The sequence below is a fragment of the Labrus mixtus genome, chromosome 18 (genome assembly GCF_963584025.1).
Source record: "Labrus mixtus chromosome 18, fLabMix1.1, whole genome shotgun sequence".
NCBI classification, from domain to species: Eukaryota; Metazoa; Chordata; class Actinopteri; order Labriformes; family Labridae; genus Labrus; species Labrus mixtus.
Genome location: NC_083629.1, coordinates 8,961,044 through 8,979,615, shown reverse-complemented (window position 1 = coordinate 8,979,615; position 18,572 = coordinate 8,961,044). Strand labels below are relative to the sequence as shown.

The 18,572-nt window shown below is 45.2% G+C and overlaps 1 protein-coding gene across 2 annotated transcripts; it reads left to right on the top strand.

Moving 5' to 3' along the window:
• Nucleotides 1–1,539: 1,539 nt before the first annotated feature.
• Nucleotides 1,540–16,931, top strand: tyro3 (TYRO3 protein tyrosine kinase). Of its 2 annotated transcripts, none has more exons than XM_061063779.1 (20): nucleotides 1,540–1,911; nucleotides 3,578–3,761; nucleotides 5,538–5,638; nucleotides 6,057–6,227; nucleotides 7,528–7,614; nucleotides 7,865–7,980; nucleotides 8,155–8,335; nucleotides 8,927–9,069; nucleotides 9,233–9,371; nucleotides 9,653–9,776; nucleotides 11,366–11,460; nucleotides 11,955–12,050; nucleotides 12,433–12,513; nucleotides 12,758–12,850; nucleotides 13,081–13,202; nucleotides 13,642–13,751; nucleotides 14,039–14,198; nucleotides 14,332–14,468; nucleotides 15,782–16,395; nucleotides 16,516–16,931. In XM_061063779.1, the coding sequence occupies exons 1-19, from the start codon at nucleotides 1,848–1,850 to the stop codon at nucleotides 16,230–16,232; spliced, it is 2,655 nt and encodes an 884-aa protein (XP_060919762.1). In that variant the 5' UTR covers nucleotides 1,540–1,847; the 3' UTR covers nucleotides 16,233–16,395; nucleotides 16,516–16,931. The 2 variants fall into 2 exon arrangements, with proteins under 2 accessions (XP_060919762.1, XP_060919761.1); XM_061063778.1 differs by having other exon boundaries at nucleotides 15,782–16,431; nucleotides 16,494–16,931.
• Nucleotides 16,932–18,572: the final 1,641 nt, after the last annotated feature.

The window sequence follows — 18,572 nt, the reverse complement described above, 5'->3', positions numbered from 1 at the left end:
TTGTGGCAAGCGCAGAAGTCAGACGATTGTTGTAGTTGGTCACCAGGTTTGCACACATCTCAGAAGGGATTTTGGTCCACTCCTCTTTACAGATCCTCTCCAAATCCTGAAGGTTTCGAGGCTGTCGCTTTGCAACTCGAACTTTCAGCTCCCTCCACAAATTTTTTATAGGATAAAGGTCTGGAGACTGGCGAGGCCACTCCATGACCTTCATGTGCTTCTTCTTGAGCCACTCCTTTGCTGCCTTGGCGTATGTTTCGGGTTGTTGTCATGCTGGAAGACCCATCCAAGACCCATCCTCAGTGCTCTGGCTGAGGAAAGGAGGTTCTTGTCCAAGATCTTACGGTACTTGTCCCCATCCATCGGCCCCTCAATGCAGTGAAGTTGTCCTGTACCATTAGCAGAGAAACAGCCCCAAAGCATAATGTTTCTACCTCCATGCTTGACGGTGGGGATGGTGTTCTTGGGTTGGTATTCAGCATTTCTCTCCCTCCAAACACAACAACTTGAGTTTATGCCAAAGAGCTGAATTTGGTCTCATCTGACCACATCACCTTCTCCCAAGCCTTCTCTGAATCATTTAGGTGTTCATTGGCAAACTTCAGATGGGCCTGTACATGTGCCTTCTTGAGCAGGGGGACCTTGCTGGCACTGCAGGATTTCAATCCGTTACTGCGTAGTGTATTACCAATGGTTTTCTTGCTGACTGTGGTCCTAGCTACCTTGAGATCATTACAAAGCTCCTCCCGTGTAGTTCTGCACTGATCCCACACCCTTCTCATGATCACCCCATGAGCCGAGATCTTGCATGGAGCTCCAGACAGAGGGCGATTGATGGTTATTTTATATTTCTTCCATTTTCTTATAATTGCACCAACAGTTTCTTCTTCTCACCAAGCTTCTTGCTGATGGTCTTGTAGCCCATTCCAGCCTTGTGCAGGTCTACAATCTTGTCCCTGATGTCCTTAGAAAGTTTTTTGTTCTTGCCCGTGCTGGTTTGTGGAGGATCAAATACTTATTTCCTTCAATCAAATGCAAATTAATTTATAACTTCATACAATGTTTTGTTTCTGGACTTTTTTTATATATATATTCTGTCTGCGTTTGTTAAAATAAAGGTGCCATAATAATTATAGACCGCTCACTTCTTTGTAATTGGTCGAACTTACAAAATCAGCAGGGGATCAAATAATTATTTACTCCACTGTAACTGAATATACTATGCTAATATTTAAGTGCTGATACACACTTTTTAATTAATTTTAATACAATTAACACAATTTAAACAACATATATGCCGGCGTATTGATGCTTTTATTGTGAAGCCTCTTCCGCTGTGGTGGTAAGTGTGTGTGTGTGTGTGTGTGTGTGTGTGTGTGTGTGTGTGTGTGTGTGTGTGTGTGTGTGTGTGTGTGTGTGTGTGTGTGTGTGTGCGTGCGTGCGTGCGTGCGTGCGTGCGTGCGTGCGTGCGTGCGTGCGTGTGTGTGTGTGTGTGCGTGCGTGTGTGTGTGTGTGTGTGTGTGTGTGGCGGGGGGGGGGGACTTGTTCAGAGGAATCTGCGGAGCGATGGGTGAAGTGTTTACGGTGTGAGAAACAAACTTTCTGCGTGTTTCTGCTTCGAGAATAAACTCAGAACTTTGACTCATCTTCTCCTTAGTTCACTCAGAGTTCAGTCGCTCCACCAAACCAAACATCTGCGGAGTTTCTCGCGTTGTAAGCTCCAGTTAGGAGACTGTTTGTGAAGCTGAAAATGAGGCTTTAGTGAGGGGGTTGGGGACCGAGCCGAGCCGAGCTCACCCTGTGAAAGTCACCGAGGGGTTGGATCCTCGGACAGAAAGAATGAGAGCATGAAGCGGATTCTGTGGATTGTCGTGTTTTTCCTGCAGAACTTTGAAGGAGGCTGTGAGAGCGGTGAGTTTCTGCGATGAATCCGAGTTTTGTGTGTGTTCTTCGGTCACGTTTATCGACGTTAACCTGGCTCTCTGTGTGGGACACATTGTCAGGTGAACATGACTTCATACTAAAGTTTAAAAAGTTCTGCCATAAACCTGAAATAAATCCTGAACGATCCCGTCCACTTTCCGGCTCACAGCAGAGTGTTGTTGCAGATTAAATCTGTACATTAAAGGCTCCGTCAATTACAGTTTACTGAAATGATGCCGGAATCACCCACAGACTAGTGTGACGTGACGAAGTCCTGAACGGTGTCTCCTCCGAGTTCCCAAAGTCTAAAAACAGCGAGTTTCTGAATTCTTGTCCTTTTCTAGATGAGTTTGGTTCAGAGCAGCTCACTGAAGTTTAGCAGCTCCGACTGGGCAAAGTGCAGAGTTACACATGATCCCAACTGGTATGCAGGTAAAGATTTTACCTTCAAATCCACGAGCTGCTTTGGTGACACTCTCAGTTTATATAAAAGGTCATAAATATATTAGTAGAGATGTATACAATAATTAGGCTACATTATTATATAGTTATTAGTGAATATAATCATCTCACAGACTACCTCACATTATTCATTCAACTCTTTTTATTCTTTGATCTTTTTAATAATCTTTAAAGAAAATAGACATTTAATTTATATTTAAGAAAATGATTCACGTGAAAAGTTGTGTTTAATCAACAATGTTAAGGAGTTTGAGTTTAATGAGGTCACCTTCATAAGAGGTCAGGGTTCACATGTCATTAGAGCACCTGCAGACAGGAGGTCGGAGGTCAGACGGTTCAGCAGCATGTTGATATTTGGGGAAAAAGTTAGAAAAATACAAATTCTTTGTATCATATGATTAATCAACACTTTTAACAGCTGTTTAAATGCATTATGGGTAATGTAGTCTGCAGCTTTGAATAAGGTAGAGGACGGGAAAAGGAATGTCTGAACCCACTCCTCACTTAATATTCAGCACTCATTGTATCCCACAATGCATTGTGAAAAGTGCAACCAATGGTCATAAGCCCATCAATATTTCCCATCATGCATCGTGTTAGCCTGCTGTCAGAAGGAGAAAGGTGCGAGCAACATGAACACAGAAACCCTTCAATGTGTTTGAATAAACGTGTTTCAAGAGGCTGTGTTTCTTTCATTCAGTAATAATAATTATTATCATTTTGTGATAAACGCTCAGTGTAATATTAGTTATCACTGAAACTCTCACCCTGATTTAGTCAAAATCCCTGGCCGACGCTAAGCTGCAGCTTTTAGCCACAGAGAGGACATCATCGGAGTCCAGCGAGGACAAGCAGTCTGAAATGTTTATTACTTATTGTGTATCATATTTGTTCACATTCTGCATTTTTGCATCATTTATCAATAATGAATCAATAGATTTATCAATAACAATATGGATATTAGGATCTTTAAATCAAGGAAATTATTCTCAACGGGTCTGACTCGGCTGGTCCTGGTCCTCAGGTTGTGATTCAGGAACAGTTAAAGTTTTTGCTCATCTGTCTGAGACACTTTTCTAATATTTTATCTCCTCCTCTTCCTTCTCCCTCCCTCTCCTGCCCCATCCTACTTTCTCCCTCTCCTCCCCTTCCTCTTCCTCCCTCCCTCCCTCTCCTCCTCCTTCTCTTGCAGGTGTGATCTTCACAAAGAATCCGTCCAATCAGACAGTGTCTCAGGGCAACGCTGCACGGCTAGGCTGTGCTGTTCTCGGTGTTACAGAGCCCGAAATCATTTGGATGAAAGATGGAGAAAAACTTTACAGCACGGATCAGATGTTCATCACGCTGGGAGAGACGCACTGGGAGACCTTCTACAGGTACACGCATACACCTGTCGATACATCAATCACAACATTGAATCTTTCAACACATCAATTAATCAAAACATCGATCAATCAAAACATCAATCAACACATCAATCAATCAACACATCAATCAACACATCAATCAATCAACACATAAATCAACACATCAATCAATCAACACATAAATCAACACATCAATCAATCAAAACATCAATCAACACATCAATCAATCAAAACATCAATCAACACATCAATCAACACATCAATGAAAACATCAATTAATCAACACCTCAATGAAAACATCAATCAACACATCAATCAAAACATCAATCAAAACATTGATCAATCAAAACATCAATCAACACATCAATCAACACATCAATCAACACATCAATCAAAACATCAATGAAAACATCGATCAATCAAAACATCAATCAACACATCAATCAATCATCACATCAATCAACACATCAATTAATCATCACATCAATGAAAACATCAATCAACACATCAATCAATCATCACATCAATCAACACATCAATCAATCATCACATCAATCAACACATCAATGAAAACATCAATCAACACATCAATTAATCAACACCTCAATCAAAACATCAATCAACACATCAATGTGGGGCATTACCCCTGCTGTCGTCCCTGGTGGTGAACCCTGCTGGAGGGGCCCTTGGCAAAAATTCATTGTGGTCCCTTCCAACCATGGGGCCCCCAAGCAGTTGCCTGCCTTGCCTGTTGACAAGCAGCACCTCTGCCCGTTGTTAGCTCTTTTCAGACTGCTTTTTTCTCAAAAGTGCCGTAACTAAGCTCAGTCATCATCACGTCTTTGTACATTCATACTGATTCTGCAGCGTAATATCGGTGTCCCAGTCTGTGAGGTCACATTGCATTTCGGTGTTGTTGAAGCACGGCACAACGGGAGCTCCACATACACACACAGTCAGACATGCACACACAAACAGCGCTGTTCTCCCCCGCTGGCTCAGCTGATCCCATCTGATCCCATCCCTCCTCTTTAACGCCTGTACCTTATGAAGACGGTACAGAGGGGGTATCACTATGTCCCCAGTCACAGGGGCATATGCATATTGTAAACATTTCCACTATGGCCTGGGTTAGGGTTAGCAATAAATCACATTTACAGAAGTATTCAGACCCTTTACCCAGTACTTAGTTAAAGAACCGTTGGCAACGATTACAGCATCAAGTGTGCTTGGGAATGATGCGACATGTGGATTTTCTGGATGATTGGGGACCGGCTGTGGACAGCTGTTTTCAGGTCCCTTCAGAGATGTTCGATTGGATTTTAGTCAAGACTCTGGCTGGGCTACTCAAGGACATTCACTGAGTCATCCCTAAGACACTCCTCCTGCATTATCTTGGCTGTGAGCTTAAGGTCATTGTCCTGTTGGAAGGCAAACCTTCAGCCCAGTCTGAGGTCCTGAGTGCTCTGGACCAGGTTTTCATTCAGGATATCTCTGTACCTTGCTCTGTTCAGCTTTCCCTGAACCCTGACCAGTTGCCCAGTCCCCCAGTCCCTGCACCGACACCTTCATACATGCTGCTGCCTCCATGCTTCCCTGTTAGGAGGGTATTAGACAGGTGATGTTACTGTGCAGATGATGGAACTAGAACCTGGCTAACTTGGTTGTGACGTCATTCCAAGCTCCAAGTTCCGAGTTAATGGGTTATGGGTGTTTCAGAGTGAAGACTGTTACGGTTCTAGTTTAGTTCCTTTTTCTGGTTCTAATGTTGTGTTTCTGTTCCAGTGTGAAGTCGGTCCAGCAGCATGATGCCGGTCAGTACTGGTGTGAAGTTGAGTTTCATGGTCTGACGTTCTCTTCTGAACGAGCCTGGATCACAGTGGAAGGTGAGGACCCTGAAAGCACCATCTGCCATTAGTCAGTGAATGCCTCTCAGCCCTGCAGCCTTTTCTGCTGTGACCCTGAACACATCACCTCCACCTCAACTCCTCCTTAGTCATCTCCTCCCCACCCAACTCCTCCTTGTCACATACTCATTCCTCTCCTCCTCTCAATCATCTCCTTCTCTCAGTCCTCTCCATCCTATCCTCCTCCTCCTCTCAGTTGTCTCCTACTCAGTCATGTCCTAATTTCAGTCATCTCCTCATTGTTGTATTGTATGTTAGTTGAACAGCGCTGTGTGTTGCTGTCGTTGCCTGTCTTGTGTTGTTGTTGTTGTTGTTGTATTGTATGCTAGCAGTTGTGTCTGAGGCAGATCTCCTCTCTGGGGTCAATCTACTATCTTTCTGTGTTCACCTCCTGCAGGAGTCCCTCACTTCGTGGAGGAGCCACAGGATGTGGCGACGCTCCCTAACGCTCCCTTTAACCTAACTTGTGTGGCGGTCGGCCCTCCTGAGCCCGTGGAGGTGGTCTGGTGGTTAGGAGGAGTTCAGGAAGGGGATCCCAGACCGTCCCCCTCAGTCCTCCATGTCAAAGGTGATAAAATCTTCTGCTATGATGATTCACCTGAATAGAGGTGCATCATGGGTAGGCCCGACTGATGTTGGATTTTAAATACTGATATTGATATTGGAGAGAGAAAAAAAATCCGATACTGATAAATTGGCTGATATCTTTCTTAGATCTATCTTGGAGCTGTAGTGATCAGATATAGATATACATATTATTTATAGCGTTGATCCCTCAGATGCAGTTATCAAGCACTTGGGGAAAACATTTATAACGAAGACAAGATGGTCACTCAGCTGGAAAGTAACTGAGCATGTACGTGCGTCACGGCTAGACACGCTGCAGAGTGATGATGATTGTTGTAATCCATATAGCGCAATCTGCTGGTGACAGCCAGAAAGAGAACTGCTAGTGTAATACAATGAAACTCACGTTAAATGTTAAAAATAATATTGGCTGATATTATCTACCGGCCGATTAATCGGTTGGGTTCTAATCATGGGATCTGTAGTGTTAAAGTTCATTCATCATTAAGATTATCTCTCAATTCAAAGGGGCTTTATTGGCATGAAAGTATCAATACCAACATTCCAAAAGCATCAAAATATAATTTTTCCAAATATTCGGACAGTACACAATAAACAGTAATATGAACATTAACACAACATTAAGATTGATTTATTTTAATTATATTGTGTGTGTGTGTCGTTCATTCATTGTCCCTGTCTATTCCCAGGAGTATTTTTATTTTTGAGAGTTCATTCAGCTCTTTGAAATCTGAGATTCAGTCGCAATCAATCTTTATTTGTGCAGCGTCAATTCATAACAAGTGTTACCTCGAGACACTTTACAAAAGTTTAATACTACAAAAGAACAGGTAAAAAAGACCATACTCTTTGTTATATTACGACCCGGCTTAATCCATCATGAGCACTTTAGCAACATTCAGCATAAGTTACAGTGGCGATAAAAAACTGCCTTTTAAGAGGCAGAAATCTTGGGCAAATCCAGGCTCATAATGAAACAGCCATCTGCCAAGGGGGGGGGGGAGGGGTTGGTTGTTGGTTAAACTTGTTAAAATAAATGTTTCTTGTTTCATTAAATGTTTTACATTTTAGGATAAAGTGCATCTCTGTCTCCACCTCACCTTTCCAACAGTTTACCACATGTCCAGTTTTCTATTGGTTGCCATGATTTTTTGTGTCTTCCTGTGTGGATTTCCAGTTTGTGGTCACTGAGCCTGTACTTGGTTAGGATTTCTCTCTCTCTCTTTCTCTTTGTACATCTCTCTCTCTCTCTCTCTGTGTACCTGTCTCTCTCTCTATAGGTGTAAACAGCAGCGTCAAGTTTTATTGTGAAGCTAAGAACACAAGGGGGATCTCAGTCTCCAGAACAGGAAGTGTTCACATCAAAGGTAAAAAAAAAAAGTTAGCTTAGCATTAGTGTGTTGCATTAATAAAATGTTAGTGATACTAATGTTAGCTTGTCATTTATGCATTGTTTGTGATGCTAATTTTAGCTTAGCATTAATAAATTGTTTGAAATGATTATGTTATCTTAGCAATAATGCCTTGTAATGTTTGAGATGCTATGAGAGACACACCTTCTTCTGACCTGTGTTTGGTTTTGTGGGCAGAGATAAACAATCAGTCTCCCTTTCTTAGTTTTGCCATTGGCGCCGGTCAATCTTCAAGTCCTTGGGATGGTTGACAACAATGTCACGTTGTCATGGAAACCAGGATTCACTGGATACTCTGACCTTTCAACCTGCATCATCCAGGTAACACACACACACAACTACTACAAAACAACCCTAACTTCTTTTTTTTTTTAAAGTTTGGTTTCTTCATCATCATTGCTCTTCCCTCTTTCATTCTCTCCCTCCTCCTCCATCCTATCGCTCTCTCCTTCCTCCTCCCCCCCACCTAAACTCTTTTTTCTTCTCCCTCCTCAGCTGTCGTGGCGTTCAGTCCGGAGGTGGGACCTCCCACAGCAGGAGGTGCAGGTTCCTCCTCACCTCCTTGTGGTGTCCGGTCTGAGGAGCCACAGTAACTACAGCGTCAGGGTCTCCTGTGTAAACGAGGTGGGGGCGTCACCTTTCTCCCCCTGGCTGCACCTGCAGACACCTGAATCAGGTGAGAGGGAGGCACCTCCTCAGACAGTTGACACCTGATCGTGATCTCATATTGTTCAACACACTTGTGTGTATTATGTCAGGCTTCCTTACATCACTTGCTGTTAGCCTCAGCTAGCAGTTAGCATCAGGAAGGGGAGGAGGATAAGGAAGGAGCGAGCGTGTGCGTGTGCGTGTGCGTGTGCGTGTGCGTGTGCGTGTGCGTGTGCGTGTGTGTGTGTGTCTGTGTCTGTGTCTGTGTCTGTGTCTGTGTGTGTGTGTGTTTGTGGTCTGGGTGTTCCTCTCCGTACAATCAGCCTTTGTTTGTGCCCTTAATCACTCTGCAACGCCTCCTGCAGGCTGCAAACAGAACTCTGACCTCAATCTGTTTGAGTCAAAAAGACTAAATTAGGATCAAATATTATTGGTCAACGCGTTCAGTCGTTGTCCTCTTGCTCACAAAATCATCATTTAGCCACCAACTCTTAATTTTAGCCCTTAAAATGAGCACAGCAACCACCCTCACAATTTCTGCAGGAATTGTCTAGTTATTGTTGTGAATGGTGGAGCTAACAGCCAATGAGGGAGCTGCTGATGATGTTTCTGTGTACAGTTCCGTCTGCGGCTCCAAGGAACTTGACGTTCTCGCTGTCAGAGGAGCAGCTGACTCTGAGCTGGGCGGAGCTACAGCAGGAGGAGCTACAGGGGAGGCTGCTGGCCTACAAGGTGCAGTGGAGTCTGGGAGGAGAACCACAGGTGAGTCGGCGTCATTTATAATCGTTGTATGACTCCTCTCTGCTGCCTCATTTTCTCTCCTCCTCCTCTCTGACTCCTCTCCTTCTCCTTCTCCTTCTCTACTCCTCCTCCTCCTACTCCTCCTCTTCCCTGACTCCTCCTCCTCTCTTAATCCTGCATGTAGGAGCCTCTGCTGTTTAAGGAGAACTCAGCTCAACTATCAGGAGGAGGTCGCTTCTTTAACTCCTCCTTCCAGGTGTCAGCCTGCACCTCCGTGGGTTGTGGACCGTGGGGCCGTCCTGTTTTGGTGCTGCCTGCCTCAGGTAGAAATACCTGATCACATGTTAATGACACGTTAAAGACACGTTAATGAAACAATGACATGTTAATAACATGATGACACGTTAATGACATGATGACACGTTAATGACATGTAAATGACACAATGACATGTTAATTAAATGTTAATGACACATCAACACATGTTTATCAGACGTTTATCACATGTTTATAACACAGCTTTGTAACAAATATAAACATGTTATTATATCAGTGACTGATGTTTTCTTAGAATTGATCTGATTGGCTCCATTTGGTCACTCAGTCCAGGTCCAGGTCCAGCGAAGCCACATGTGGGTGGGTCTCCTACTCGGCCTCCTGGTGGCATCCATGGTTGGCCTCCTGTTGACCGTCCTCGCTCAGCGCCGTGAAAAGGAGACGCAGTTTGGGTAAAAATAACCAGAATTTAAAACTAAAGATCAAAGAGAAGTTCATCATATCAAACTAGATTTAACCCTCTCTCTCTCTGTACCTGTCTCTCTCTCTGCACCTGTCTCTCTCTCTGCACCTGTCTCTCTCTGTACCCATCTCTCTCTCTGTACCCGTCTCTCTCTCTGCACCTGTCTCTCTCTGTACCTGCCTGTCTCTCTCTCTGTACCTGTCTCTCTCTCTGTACCTGTCTCTCTCTCTGCACCCGTCTCTCTCTCTGTATCTGTCTCTTTCTCTGCACCTGTTTTTCTCTGTACTTATGTCTCTCTCTGTACCTGTCTCTTTCTCTGCACCTGTCTCTCTGTACCCGTCTCTCTCTCTGCACCTGTCTCTCTCTCTGTACCTGCCTGTCTCTCTCTCTGTACCTGTCTCTTTCTCTGCACCTGTCTCTCTCTCTGTACCTGTCTCTCTCTCTGTACCCGTCTCTCTCTCTGCACCTGTCTCTCTCTGTACCTGCCTGTCTCTCTCTCTGTACCTGTCTCTCTCTCTGTACCTGTCTCTCTCTCTGTACCTGTCTCTCTCTCTGCACCCGTCTCTCTCTCTGTATCTGTCTCTTTCTCTGCACCTGTTTTTCTCTGTACTTATGTCTCTCTCTGTACCTGTCTCTTTCTCTGCACCTGTCTCTCTCTCTGCACCTGTCTCTTTCTCTGCACCTGTCTCTCTGTACCCGTCTCTCTCTCTGCACCTGTCTCTCTCTCTGTACCTGCCTGTCTCTCTCTCTGTACGTGTCTCTTTCTCTGCACCTGTCTCTCTCTCTGCACCTGTCTCTTTCTCTGCACCTGTCTCTCTCTGTACCCGTCTCTCTCTCTGCACCTGTCTCTCTCTCTCTGCACCTGCCTGTCTCTCTCTCTGTACCTGACTCTCTCTCTGCACCTGCCTGTCTCTTTCTCTGCACCTGTCTCTCTCTGTACCTGTCTCTCTCTCTGCACCCGTCTCTCTCGCTGCACCTGCCTGTCTCTCTCTCTGTACCTGTCTGTCTCTCTCTCTCTGCACCTGCCTGTCTCTCTCTCTGTACCTGTCTCTCTCTCTCTGCACCTGTCTCTCTCTCTGAACATGTCTGTCTCTCTCTGTACCCGACTCTCTCTCTGCACCTGCCTGTCTCTCTCTCTGTACCTGCCTGTCTCTCTCTCTCTCTCTCTCTCTCTCTCTGCACCTGCCTGTCTCTCTCTGCACCTGCCTGTCTCTCTCTCTGAACATGTCTGTCTCTCTCTGTACCCATCTCTCTCTCTGCACCTGCCTGTCTCTCTCTCTGTACCTGCCTGTCTCTCTCTCTCTCTCTCTCTCGCTCTCTCTCTCTCTCTCTGCACCTGCCTGTCTCTCTCTGCACCTGCCTGTCTCTCTCTGCACCCGTGTCTCTCACTGCACCTGTTTCTCTCTCTCTCTCTCTCTGTACCTGCCTGTCTCTCTCTCTCTCTCTCTCTCTCTCTGCACCTGCCTGTCTCTCTCTGTACCTGCCTGTCTCGCTCTCTCTCTCTCTCTGCACCTGCCTGTCTCTCTCTGCACCTGTCTCTCTCTCTGTACCTGTCCCTCTCTCTCTCTCTTTCTGTAGCTCTGTCTTTAAGTCTCCAGGTTCTGAGAGTTCAGTTTCATTCACGGCGGCGAGATCTTTCAACAGAAACTGTTCAGAAATCCCAGAGTCCACACGTGAGTCACACTGTGTGTTTGTGTGTGCGCGTGTATTATTGTTATGTGCGGCGATTGGCTGCAGCCCAGCCAACCTGGACCAATCACAGGATGGTTGTGGAGGCCCAGATCTGTGATTGGCTGCAGCTCAGACAGAAAGAAGAACAAACGTGTTAAAGTTTTAAAGTGTTATCAGCAGTTTGTCCGCTTGTCCTTCACCAGTGTGTTTACATCAAACACACCTGCCTGTATTTACCTGTCAGCTCTCAGCCAATCAGGGTGTCTGTCTTACAGGATGACAACAAACCATGAGGGACTGTAAGTACAGTCTGATCAGTCTTACAGTAAATACCATCACTGTGGACTCACAGCTGCCAGACACAGAGAGAGGCATTATGGGAAATGTAGGATCTGAGAAGAAAGGAGGATGTCTCAAATAAGCCCCTCCTCCCCTGCAGAGACTTAACCTCCTGTATATTTCCACCATTAATGTGTGTGTTTGTGTCTCCCTCCAGTGGACAGTCTGGGTATAAACGACGAGCTGAAAAACAAACTGCAGGACGTGTTGATCCCTGAGAGGCTGCTGTCTCTGGGACACATGCTGGGAAAAGGTAATGCATGTTCACACTCACAGGTGTGACACACACACACCACGCAGACCATCATTAACATCAGGTGGTTTAAGAGCTGTTTCTGACGTATCAGAGGAATCTACACTTGCCAAGGTGTTGGCATGTTGTTCCATGGCTCAACGGGAAATGGCTGATCCTGTAGCTGGGGGGGAGATAAAGCTGTAAGCATGTTGGTCTCTGGCCTGACAGGAAACAGCTGTTTGGGAGGGGGAGTGACTTGGGGAGGGAGAACTTCCCACTCACATTGAGGGTCCAGCTGAGGGGCTTTGACTTGTGATGCTCCTGTGCACCTCCCTGTGGAGGTTTCAGAGTGGTATGACCTGTGATGCTGATGCTCTTGTGTGTGTGTGTACCTGTCCAGGTGAGTTCGGGTCAGTGCGGGAGGCGTTCCTGAAGGCAGAGGACTCTTCTGTCCAGAAGGTGGCAGTCAAAGTGCTGAAATGTGAGTGTGATATTGATGTGGAAACAGGAAGCGCACAAACTTGATGATGTCATCAAGTTTGTGTTCATATTAACTGATACAGTGAAAAAGAATCACAGTGATGGTAAAGAGGGTTAGGGTTTTGGTGTGAACAATCACAAATCTGTATATCATAATCAAATCATTTTAAATCTCCTGTCTGTGTGTGTCTCTCTGTCTGTTTGTGTATGTCTCTGTGTGTGTTTGTGTGTTTTCATGTGTGCAGCTGACATCACTTCGTCAGGTGACATCGAGCAGTGTCTGAAGGAGGCGGCCTACATGAAAGACTTTCACCACGTCAACGTCATCCAGCTCATCGGTAACACACACACACACACACACACACACACACACACACACACACACACACACACACACACACACACACACACACACACACACACACACACACACACACACACACACACACACACACACACACACACACACACACACACACACACACACACACACACACACACACACACACACACACACACACACACACACACACATTTGGTTTGATTGACAGCTCCTCATCTCCAATAGGAGTGAGTCTTCACCGGCGTCCCGGCCAGCGGCTTCCAATCCCGATGGTGGTTCTTCCGTTCATGAAGCACGGAGACCTGCACACGTTCCTGCTGCTGTCCAGACTGGGAGAGAGTCCGTTCGTATGTAAACGTTGACGTTTTTACCACATTGATATGTAAATGTTTACGTTTATACCACATTGATATTTAAACGTTTACGTTTATACCACATTGATATTTAAACGTTTACGTTTATACCACATTGATATTTAAACATTTATGTTTTTACCACATTGATATTTAAACATTTACACTATGGTTGTATGTGAACATCAAGTTTTTAGCAGATAGATTCATAGATCTTTAATGTCATGTTATACAAAGAAACTCTGTTGTAGAAATCCAGCTGCAGCATATAAAATATTTATACACACACACAAGCCAAGCACATCCATACACACAGAAATGTCTAAAGAATGTCATAAATACTCTAAAGATAACGTTAGTACGTAACCAGTTTCCTTTATACTCCATCCAGAACAAATCATTTAAGTTGTGACCCTGCCTCTGTGTGTTTCAGGACCTGTCCTTGCAGACTCTGCTGCGCTTTATGTTGGACATCTCTCGGGGGATGGAGTATCTGAGCAGCAGGAACATCATCCACAGAGACCTCGCTGCCAGAAACTGCATGTGAGTCCAGCAACCAGCCGACCGTCAGAAATGATACAAAAACAGCCAAAAGTTTATTTAAAACTGTAAAATACAGAAACAGCTAACCCGTCCTTCTGTGTCTGTGTCTGTGTGTCTGTGTCTGTGTCTGTGTGTGTCTGTGTCTGTGTCTGTGTCTGTGTGTGTGTGTGTGTGTGTGTGTGTGTGTGTGTGTGTGTGTGTGTGTGTGTGTGTGTGTGTGTGTGTGTGTGTGTGTGTGTGTGTGTGTGTGTGTGTGTGTGTGTGTGTGTGTGTGTGTGTGTGTGTAGGCTGGATGAGAACATGACGGTGTGTGTTGCAGACTTTGGTCTCTCTAAAAAGATCTACAGTGGAGATTATTACAGACAGGGATCAGTCTCTAAGCTTCCTGTGAAGTGGATCGCTCTGGAGAGTCTGAGTGACAACGTCTACACCACACAGAGCGACGTGGTATGAACACACACACAAACACACACAAACACGCACTACACACTGTATTGGTGAACGTTTAAGAAGCTAGTCAATCAAGCTGGTTTGTGTGTTTGTCTCCCTGTTTGTGCGTCTGTCTGTGTGTGCGTGTTAGTGGGCGTTTGGCGTGACGATGTGGGAGGTGATGACCCGGGGTCAGACTCCGTACCCTGGCGTAGAAAACTCTGAGATCTACGAGTTCTTGATCAAAGGAGAGAGACTGAAGAAACCTCCACACTGCAGGGATGACGTGTGAGCAAATACACACTACACACACATTCATACACAACCACATCAACTATACCTAAACACAGAGGTCACAAGTACACACTGCTTCTACCTATGACCTCAGAGCAGAGAGAGGTAGAGAGAGAGAGAGAGATTCTGTACATATGTGATCACGTCGTAACACTAGATAATCACAGATTGTTGTGTTGCACTCAAAATGCTTTTACACCACACATCTCCTAACCCTACCGCTCTTTCTCGAGTTCAGATGACCTCCAGTGTTTCCCAATAGACTACACTGTGGCGGCCCGCCATAGTCTAATTTGCCCTGCTAGTGTCAGGGAATTATTATCAACTAGGCTATAAAAACATTTATAAGAATATTTAAAGTACTGTTTAACCCGTTAAATGTGATGTGTGGCTGCAGTAGCCCACACCAGAATGTGTGATTGTTTGTCCGTTACCTTGTTTACCTCCTGCAGAGTGTTACAACTCAGCCGCTCGGAGCTTTTCAATCGCTGCGCAGGTTTCGGAGGTTTTAAACACCATCAAAGACATTTGATCACCCTGTCAGACAAAGCAGCATAACTAGTTGCTAATAATAGTTAAAACTGCTCAGTGTGCGCTGAGGTCCTCTGTCTGTGCGTCTGCACGTCACCCTCCCTGCTTATTAAAAACTGGTCATAAACCACGTCTGAACGTTTAGATTTTGAAATGTTCTTAAATCGTTTGAGCTGCTGTTAATACTCTCAATATTTATAACACTGAACATTACAATCAATTAATAAAATATGCTTTTGCGCAGCAAATTATATGACGTCATCAAATAGAAGCATGTTGTGGAGGAATGATCCAAATGTGGACAAGAGGCTGGAGAGGAGCGATAATCATAACTGAAAGAGGAGTAGGAAAAGTATGCCTGCTTGAGGGTCTCAATGGGCCAAGCCTAAAGCCCTTTAACTTCCATGGGCATTGGATTTTATGTTTTGACAATTTATGCACTACAAGAGCACAAAATTGTTAGAAGAGAACAAAGTTTTTCATACATTTAACCTCTTAATTTTGCACAAAATTGATGCATCTAACTTTAAAATGTACACATTTTTCTACCAGGGGTGCATGCCCCCAGACCCCCCTAGAGGGTTCAGTTTCCCCCACCCATAGTCTCATGAAATCCTGTGGGAAACACTGACCTCCCTTTACTAAACAGAAAACTAATAGTTACCCTCATTACAGGGGTAACAGACTCAATGTATGCACAAAACCTTCTTTCTGAAAAGGGCCTCTGATGTCACCTGTTTTAACATGTTTTTCTTCTTTGCTGGTGTTTCTGTCAGATATGACATCATGCACAGCTGCTGGAGTCCCGTCCCTAAATGTCGTCCCAGTTTCAAACATTTGGTCGACCAGCTGGAGGCGCTGTGGCTCAGCCTGTGCCCCGCCCATCCACTAAAGGAACCTCTGCTGTATGTGAACCTGGAGGGGGACGAGGGGGAACCAGGGGGGGGAGGAGGAGGAGTCAGGGAGGAGCTGACGGCAGCAGGAGCTCCAAGCTGGAATGAGGCCTGGCAGCACAGGGAGGAGGAGAAAGAGGAGGACTGGATGATGCTGGGGTCAGGGGCCGCGCTCGCCATTGGAGGGGGAGACTACAGATACATCATTGCCCCCCCCTGTGGCCCCCCCGAGGAGGAGCAGGACGAGAGGGGGAGGAGGAGGAGAAGGGAGTCTATGGACACTTTACAGGAGGAGGAGAAAGATGAAGAGGATGATGTGGTCATCAATGTCTGACCAATCACAGTATTTCTCCTACTCTCACCTGATTGGACCAAATCTCCTAGCTCAGCTGATCAGAGGGGAAATTAGTTTAGTGTGAGTGGACAGCAGCAGGCGGGTGGAGAAATGAATGATAACAGCAGCAGGCGGGTGGAGAAATTAATGATAACAGCAGCAGGTGGGTGGAGACATGAATGATAACAGCAGAGGGCAGGTGGAGACATGACAACAGCAGAGGGCGGGTGGAGACATGACAACAGCAGCAGGTGGGTGGAGACATGAATGATAACAGCAGCAGGCGGGAGGAGATGTAGCGGAACTGAGAGAACTCTGATAATACACAATAACACATAACAGCAGTGTGTGTGCAGTTTGTACGTACACTAGGAAAAAGACACATATGAAACTTTGTGAAACTGAGCCACTTAAACACTGACCTCTCATTGTTAATTAGAACTGATAATGACACGTTAGCCTAGCTTAGCACAGAGACTGGTTGCAGGTAGAAACTGTTAGCTTGCTAACTGATGTAGAATTTCTTAGTCTCGAGGTTCTGATGTAATTATTGAAATTGTGACTAATTAAATGATTATGTAGATTAATAATGAATGTAAATAATGTTGATGTTTCAGACTGATTTCAATGCACAGTCTAAAGTTTCCAGCAGCAGAATGTTTTAAGTTCTTAATAAAATCTATGATAAAACTTTCACAACATGAATTATTTGTATATTTATGTGTAAATATATTTTCCCACACCTGTGTGCTTCATGTTAGCTGTCTGAGTTCAGGTGTGTCATCCTCTGAAGGACAGCCTTTAGTCCGTGTGGACGCTCGGGTCGACAGGACTTCCTGTTTGTGTCACCAGATGTCCCTTCAAGGGATACTTCACCCGTTGAAACATGAATCTGTATTGACATTGGGTCATATTTGTAGTAGAAATGTGAATTAAATTTTGAAGTTGGTGCCTTCTTGGCCAAGAAAAGGCAGAAAGTGTCTTTTTGTCTATTTACAGACTACACATAAGGCCGTTTTCTCAACTGATTCCGAGATTTCTTCCAGAAGGAATTGGCATCTTGAAAATTCCTGGCAGAAAACAGACTCTATGTCTGTGTCCATATGCAAACAGTGAGAGCACCAACACCCCCAATCTGCCCCAGGCTCCTCGTCCTCATGTCTCGATAGTCCAAGCCTATAGCAGCTTAACTAGGAGCTGTCTATACCTGTGCTAGCCCTAAATATAAACTTTATCAATAAGGAAAGTTTTAAGTCTATTCTTAAAGGTACAGAGTGTGTCTGCCTCCCGGACCCTGACTGGTAGATGATTCCAAAGGAGAGGGGCCTGATAACTGAAGGCTCTACCTCCCACAGTACATTGAGAGACCGTACCACGAGCAGACCTTATAACTGAAGGCTCTACCTCCCATAGTACATTTAGAGACTGTAGGTACCATGAGCAGGCCTGTTAACTGAAGGCTCTACCTCCCATAGTACATTTAGAGACTGTAGTTACCACGAGCAGACCTGATAACTGAAGGCTCTACCTCCCATAGTACATTTAGAGACTGTACCACGAGCAGGTCTGATAACTGAAGGCTCTACCTCCCATAGTACATTTAGAGACTGTAGGGTCTCAGAGCAGGCCTGCATTCTTGGAGCATTATGTTCTCGAAGGATAATACAGCACTGTTAGCTCTTTAAGGGCACGGTCACACTGGCCATCCGTACCGTGCCCAAGCACGCTTCAATGCTAAAGTCCAGTTCGTTTGACCAATGTGACCGCTCCGTATCGTGCTCAGGCACGGCACACTTGGGAGAGGTGTGCTTCGGCACGGTACACTTCATGCACGAGCACAAGCATGCGGGTACACAACGCTGACAGCCTTCATTATGGAGAAATCCAGAGTTTCATGACTGTATCTGACTAACATGACACAATATAAGACACAAAGTAGCTGTCATGCTCTCTGTGTTGTTCTCCGATGTGCGGGCCTCTGCACGGACTCGCACGCGAACTCGGCCGCGTGTCTATTTTATTTTTTTTATTTATTTATTGCTGTGTCTGATTAAAATGACTTAAAATAAGCTGCAAAGTCAGTAAAGTAGCTGTCATGCTCTGTGTTGTTCTCTGATGTGCAGACGCGGACTCGACTGCGCGTCTCTCTCTCTCTCTCTCTCTCTCGTCCGCCTATTTGTAAACTGAGCACGCTTCATAATAACATAAAGCGTCCATGTGTTGTATTAAGACGTTATGTACAAGAGGTAATCGTGCTTAGGCACGGATAGTCCTGTGTAGTGTGACCGCGCCGGCCAGCGTGGGAATGGCGCTGCGGGGGGGCAATCGTGCTTGGGTACA